Source organism: Scleropages formosus, chromosome 2 (genome assembly GCF_900964775.1).
Source record: "Scleropages formosus chromosome 2, fSclFor1.1, whole genome shotgun sequence".
NCBI lineage: Eukaryota > Metazoa > Chordata > Actinopteri > Osteoglossiformes > Osteoglossidae > Scleropages > Scleropages formosus.
Genome location: NC_041807.1, coordinates 2,271,959 through 2,279,163, shown reverse-complemented (window position 1 = coordinate 2,279,163; position 7,205 = coordinate 2,271,959). Strand labels below are relative to the sequence as shown.

The following is a 7,205-nucleotide window of genomic DNA, read 5'->3' as shown; positions in this document are numbered from 1 at the left end:
TAGGATAAAGAAAAGAAAAAGGAAGAAATCGGTCCATTTATAAAATTTTTATATTTTCTTTCAAATAATTCAACTATAAACCAGTAATAAATGGAGATTTGCAAGGGAAAACGTGAAGTCATGTGAACAATATTTACGCGGTAAACGTTCTTGCCCCGTACCGCGCTGTATAAGCCTATTCGTACGTCACTTCCTCTCGCTGCTCGTTCCACGTAGGGCGGATTTGGGACATGAGAGAACAAAAGCGTGTGCGTATTAAATCGGCAGAATTTCCGGTCGAGCGCCATTTCGCGTTTCTTAAGGAGAAGCACTGCGGTCACGAGGAGAGCCAGTACTACTACACGATACCAAAGTAGTTTACGGTAATTTTTAAACTAATACAACGGTAGAATTTATTTTAGTAATATATTGTATTATGCTGTGTTAGACTGAGAAAAATTAACATGGAATATCATGTTATCGCTAACGCTTTTCCCCCGCCTTCCGCGACCATCTAGGTTATGTAAACTACGCAAGAGGCGGCCATTTCTAGTTCCGTAAAAATGCCTATATTTTCTGGTTCAAAAACGGCATTGTGGCGTTAAAGAGTTATAACATATATATTTAAAACTGCATTTAATATCTTTCACGTGTATTTTCGGTAAGAACAGTGTTAACTTGTGATACCGAGAAAATTTTGCCGGACGCAGGACGTCGGCGGGTAGTTCTCTTTTTTTTTGAGCCGGCGCCATTTTGATTTTTTCGTCTCGGCAACAAAGACCGTCGTCGAGTGTAGGTGGTAGGTTCTATTCGGCGTCTGCTAGTGCTTTATTTAAAGGTTAAATTTCATTATTTTCGTAATTCGTGCTGTGTATTGTATAATAGATAAGTAGGAACGACGACTTTTATCAGTAAAGATCGTTTTCCCGTTTTTGACTGCGAGGGTATGACTATCTCTTCAGCGTGCGTTTCGCGCCTCAAGACTGGAAGATTCGTGTCGCGTAACGGCGACCGTTTCGACTCGATAAACCGCTGCGTTTGGCAGAACTGCGGGAACTAAGTGTTAGGACAGAGGCGAGGGGGGCGTTCAAGGGTAGTTCGTTGGCCGCGTTTCCGAGGGTTTCGGTGCTGTGGTGTAAGGCAGAGTAGCTATTCGTGCATTTCCATGTGCTGCGCATTTCCTCACTCTACACCTGCTTGACGCCATCCATGCTTTGGCCCTTTGTCGCCACACTAAATTGAGTTACGCCAAACATCTGCTTGCTGATGTTCTTTTATTTAAACATGTGGTGGCTGTACAGATGCACCTTTTTCTGTGTGAACTTGAGCTCACTAATGTGATGTGACGACTTATTAAGACTGTTTTTATTTTTTTTAATAATAATAATATTGCAGTTGCATTTTCATTGATATTTCTATGTTGTGTAATGTGTGGGAAATGTGGAATACATGAAAATCTAAATGGATAATTCTTCTTTCAGTTTCTCGTACACGTTTGTGGAGTTACAATTTTTGTTTAGAAAATTGAGGCCCGTTGAAATGGGAGGTAATTACCAGACTTTATTTCATACCTTGCATGCTGATTTCATGGTCGCCCCTTTGCTGATTTCCAAACGTAATGCACTGTTTCCAAAAAAGTATGAATACGGTACCCACAGTACTGTCCTGGAACTGCTTGGGGTAGCTTTTTCCAGTGTGTGCTTGTGGCACAGAAGCTGTTTCTTAAAAAAAAAAAAAAAAAAATAGAAGTAAGCAGTTTCACCCGTTTTCAGAAAAATGCATGATGTGAAGTCAATTGTTTAGAATGATTTTAGAATTGAAAATCCTTTTACAGATTTGTAGGAAGCAACTTATGTGCTACTGTTAAACCTTGGAATAGGATGGCACTAAAAGGAAGTGCCTACAAAAAGCTCTCTCGCTTTGCCTTTCAGATCCCGCCATGCACAGAGATTGTCCCCTCGACTGTAAAGTCTATGTGGGTAATTTGGGGAACAATGGAAATAAGACAGAACTGGAGCGAGCGTTTGGGTACTATGGCCCACTGCGCAGCGTTTGGGTGGCAAGGAACCCACCTGGCTTTGCCTTTGTCGAATTTGAAGATCCACGTGATGCAACTGATGCTGTAAGAGAGCTGGATGGAAGGTAAAAAAAAAAAAAAAAAAAGACAAGTTGATCTTTACTACAATGATTTTGTGTTTGCATTTGCTGTTTTGTTTCATGAAACTGCTCATTTATAGCACTTTGGAGCAAGACTATTTTGCCAGATGCATTTTTCCTTTGTGTGCAGTCTCTTTCTGCCAACTCTAAATTATGCTGCATGATCGTTAAAATTTTTAGATGGTTTTTCTTAACTTGGGAGGCAGATTGCAACTGTAGTTGTCACCCCCATATCAAATATAGCTTAAGGCATTTCCACAGTGGGGACTAGAAATTAACATTTGGCAGCATGTAAACTGCTGCAGTAATACTCCCAGTTCAGCAGCATGATTGCTGTACGCAGGACAATGTGTGGGTGCCGTGTTCGTGTGGAGCTATCCAATGGAGAGAAGCGATCGCGGAACCGGGGTCCACCCCCGTCGTGGAGCCGTCGCCCACGGGATGACTACCGGCGCCGCAGCCCACCACCCCGGCGCAGGTAAGCCTGGCTCTATCTTTTGTGTACAGCCTCCCAGTGGGCACTTGACTCTAGGCAGGCTTATCAATAAATTTTAAAAATGTTCTAGGTTCAAAACGCTAATCCATTTTTGCTCCCTGGTCCTCAGTTCCTATTTGTTCCAAGCTTCTCCTCCTCCTGTCTTAAATCCTATTATTAAATAGCGTATATTAGTCATCTTGTGACAGAACCAGACTGAGGTGTTACAGTGGCATGCGGTTTGAATATGCAGTTTCATCTTCATTGTCATTTGTTAGTCATTTAACATGAGTAAAAAGCTTTGGTTATTTGGGAGGGGGGTAACTGGAGTTTGAGAGGATGTTGTGAAATAAGACCGGGCTGTTCTGAGGACAAATGGTGTATCTTAAAAGGACATTGCTGCTTTAAGTGCAGTGAACGAATGCTTGACCAACACCTCAGGGCAAGTGAAGACATTGCTTCACGGCTGCCATTCTTTATGACCTGAATATGTAAATGAGTACTGAAATCCTCTCTAGTTAGACATTTTATAGCATGGCACAGAATGTTTTGGTATGCGCTTCTAATGTAGTATTCGATTTGATCCTATGTGAAAGCCCAGTCTTATTGCAGTAAAGCAGATTCTCTATGGTATGGGGAACTTGGTACTGCTAGATTGGTTGTTTTGTTAGCTGTTTATTTTTGACGGTTTGCTATTTTAATTTACAATTTATATTAATAAAAATGAACCCCGTTGCAGAGTCACCACCATGCCTCTTCTCACCACCCTCTGAGTCAGTCAACTAGTCCTCTTTCAGCATCATGTGACCACTGACCAGCGTGCCCCAATCAGCTTGGCTGGTGTCGTGTCACATGACCCAGGCATGGCCAGTCGTCAGGTTGCACCGCCCATTGGTTCCTGAGCATGCTGTTCTCAGCCTCCTCTCCAACCTTAACCCAAACGGCAGCGGCCTACCTCACATTCCCGACCAATCAGCGTTTTACTTTTCCTACACAACAACCTACGAGCAGCAGCCTTCGGCTAACCAATAAAAGCAGGAAAAATCCACAGCCAGGCCCCATCCGCCAACCAACTAATCAGCTCGCAACATCTGGCAAACCCTTTTCAGCAAATTCTACCTTCCCGGCTGCCAGTCTGGCTCCCCTTCGTCATTTCTAGCTTGTTGAAACCCAAAAAACTAGTAAGTTTTTCCTGCTTCATATGGTTTTCTGCTGATTAGTTTTAAGTGAAGAGAGCTGCTACAGGGAAATCTGTTAAAGCAGTCAAGAGTTGTCTGTGTTTATCTTGTTGGTAGTTTAAAGGCAACTGAGTCTTTTCTTAGGGTTTTGGATTTTTAAATGGGAGTTTTCTTACAGTTGGTTTGTGAACTTTGAGTTAGATCTAAAATTTTAGAACAGCTTACTTGAGTACTTGATGGTGTCTCTGTAGCTATTCCAGTTATTTTACCTTAAGATTTGTTCCTTGATGTACGTCCCACTGGTCTGGATGTATATATTGTGGTTAGTAGTATGCCATCTCAGTATTCCGTTGTGTACGTTTTCTTGCAGTCTACCGTAAGGTCCAGTGCTTCTTAAACCATATGCTGCCGTATAGTGGATTTGTCCCTCAATACCAGTTTTGTGCAATTAGATGCATTCCTTTGTTCATGACCTATGTCAGAGTATGTTTGCAGGTCCTGACCACTAGCCAGGTTAATCTCCCAGGGGTAATTAATATCCTCATTGTCTTTTTTCCTACTTTTCTGCCTTCTCCCTGCCACCCTGTAGCAGGGGAGCAGAGAGTAGCTGGGCAATCAAGGGCTGGTATGTTCATGCTGAGAGTGCGGTTTGGAGCTTTTTGACCTAGCCAGAAGGCAGGTGTAGCAGCAGCATAAGTGCGTTTGGGAAGGATGAGACTGGCCCACTGCCATATCTTTGAGTTTGTGATGTTCACTTTCTCTTTATTTTTTATTCCCGCCCCCTCCCTTCCAGATCACCTCGGAGGAGGAGCTTCAGCCGCAGCCGAAGCAGGTATGTTTTTCTCCTATAGGCTACTGCACCTCAGGTGTTCTCGGGTTCTTTGTCGTTTACCTTTTTTCTTTAAACATTTTGTCAACTGAAGACCAGCTGGCTTTTTTGGGGCTTTCAGGCAAAAAGAAATTGAAGTGTAGTGGTCTTAAATGGTAGCGTATGTTAACAGATATTAGCTGATGAGAATGTTGGGTTAGTTTTTGTTTGTTCCTCAAACGGATAGAAGATGGTTCCTTAAGCTGCTAGTTTGGAATCCCAGAAAAGCCTTGGGCTGTTTGTGAGCATCATGTGTGTCTTCTGCAGATCTCTCTCAAGAGACAGGAGGAGGGACCGATCGCTGTCACGGGACAGGAACCACAAACCGTCACGTTCCTTCTCTAGGTCACGAAGGTGTGTTTTCCACATGTAAACTGGTGTAGTGATGAACTTGCTTTTAGGTGTGGTGTTTGGCTTGGATTTACTACTAAATTGTAGTAGTTTACACAGTTTACGTATAAGCACAATCGGAATTGAAATACAAGTATTGCTTCTTCAAAGTAAGAGATGCATTACATTTGTCTATGACTACAGTCCTGTCTAGAGAACTGTAGTTTTTCAGGGACCAAGCTATCCAAAAGTAAAATCTGGATCCCCCGTTTCCACTTTGCCTTTGCTATTACATGTGTTCTGACAAGTAACAGAGCTTTTCTCTTCACAGCCGTTCCCGTTCTAACGACAGGAAATAGGAATTGAGATCATGTGTGAAGACAATTAATCATCCTTAGTTTCATGTGAACTGTGAGCTCTACATCTTTTTTCCTTTTTTTTAAAGAATCTGATCTTTTAGTGGTTTGTTTTGCTTATCACATGCAAGATACCTAGTTCCTACATGTTTTGTATATAAGTTGGTGTATGCAGGTTTGACTTCTCCGTAACTACGAGTTTCCTTTCTTATGTTCATAGCATCAACATTAACTGGGAACACTAGTTCACCAACAGAAACCCCCTCCCTTACCATCTAGGCAGTTAAATTTACCCTACAATTACTGAGAAATCTCTCTGCAGTATAGTTTGCACCACCTTCCACTGCAACAGACATTTCTCCCCAACAGAATGGACATGGCTTAAATTCCTTCCACAAGTATGTTCCTGGATGGGCTTGTATGGTAGCCATAAAGGCATTTATACAGGTCTGTTGTCATTATGTACATTTACAACTTCTACTTATAGATACCAAGAAGCCTGGGGAAAGGGTGCCTGGCTTTGCATGTGGCAATGGAATGCTACTGCAGGTTGTGGTACAATGGTTCTACACAGAAAAGTACTCAGCTTAAATATTTCTCCGTTATCGATCAGGATGGCACCCTCACTTTCCCCTTCATAAAGTCAAACCTGCTTCTTTTTCTTTTTTTCTTTTTTTTTTGCTGTTTGTACTGTTTGTAATGTTCTCTGAATTAAAAATGGTTACAGAAACATCTGACTGTTCTGAAGTATCAAATGTGTGAAGTTTTTATATGGCCACAGTGACGAATATACTGAGTTGTATATTGATTTGATCATGAATCCAGGCATTTTTGGTGTGTAATTTCACTAGAAGAGGCGATCAGTAAAAGCAGTTATATACATTTATTCATTTAGCAGATGCTTTTGTCCAAAGCAATGTACATCTCAGCAAAAGTACAGTTTATGCATTACATTAAGAGGAGACATAGCTGCAGACATTGAAAGTCTCAAGCAAATCTAGTTTGTTCCCTACCACTTGCTACACTGAGGTTTGTCACTCAGGTAGGTGCTTAGGATACAGACACATCCTGATACCGACACCAATTTTTTTCATTAAATATAAGGTACACAAATGAGCAGTACAATACCAGAGTAATGGCTGAATAAAGGTTGTATCTGGGGATGCTTCTGGAGTTACGATGCGTGAACAGTTAACACCATAGATCTGAAGAGATCTTGGGTAAAGTGGATCTGGAAAAGGGGGGTTTTCAGACCCTTTTTGAAAACAGCCTCTGCAGTTCTGAGTGACGGGAAGGTCATACCGTCGCAACAGACCAAGAACCGCCGAGCTTTGCCTTTTGCGCACGGGACCACCAAGCGAGCAGAAGTAGACAAGCGAAGGGGCCTGGCTGGGGTGTACCGGTTGATCAAGTCCTGTAAATAGTCAGGAGCAATTCTGTTGATGCATTTATACACGGTAACCAGGGTTTTGAATTTTATACGGGCAGCTATAGGAAGCCAGCGCAGAGAGATACTTTATCTCCCCCCAATTTTATAAACTTACTTCAAGTCAGGCTGCGGATTTAATTCCTTCTGATTAAATAGTGTGAACATTTACTACTGCTGTATATAAAATTATTTTATAGTATGCAGTGAAAATCATTCAACAACCATTTGCTTAACTGCTAATGAGCTATTGAAGGCTCTTGACAATTGATTCTTTGTATAAGTCAGTCTTGTATAAAGTGTGCATAACTGGTCTCTAATCTCTATGATACTACTGCTATGCATTACTAATTTTTACCTTTTGGCTAAATGGGACCATATAATTCAAAGGGTTGTTGTGACAACCTCAATTTTAAATGAACTGCAAGCCTGTATC

At 41.7% G+C, this 7,205-nt stretch overlaps 1 protein-coding gene across 4 annotated transcripts; it reads left to right on the top strand.

Moving 5' to 3' along the window:
• Nucleotides 1-261: 261 nt before the first annotated feature.
• srsf3b (serine and arginine rich splicing factor 3b) lies at nt 262-5,422 on the top strand. 4 transcript variants are annotated; one of them, XM_018733036.1, is made up of 7 exons: nt 262-352; nt 1,461-1,525; nt 1,911-2,121; nt 2,480-2,614; nt 4,583-4,621; nt 4,925-5,011; nt 5,319-5,422. In XM_018733036.1, exons 2-7 carry the CDS (start codon nt 1,519-1,521, stop codon nt 5,344-5,346), a joined length of 507 nt encoding a protein of 168 aa, XP_018588552.1. In that variant the 5' UTR covers nt 262-352; nt 1,461-1,518; the 3' UTR covers nt 5,347-5,422. The 4 variants fall into 4 exon arrangements, with proteins under 4 accessions (XP_018588552.1, XP_018588553.1, XP_018588555.1 ...); XM_018733037.1 differs by having other exon boundaries at nt 270-362; XM_018733038.2 differs by lacking the exon at nt 262-352 and adding an exon at nt 372-778.
• Nucleotides 5,423-7,205: the final 1,783 nt, after the last annotated feature.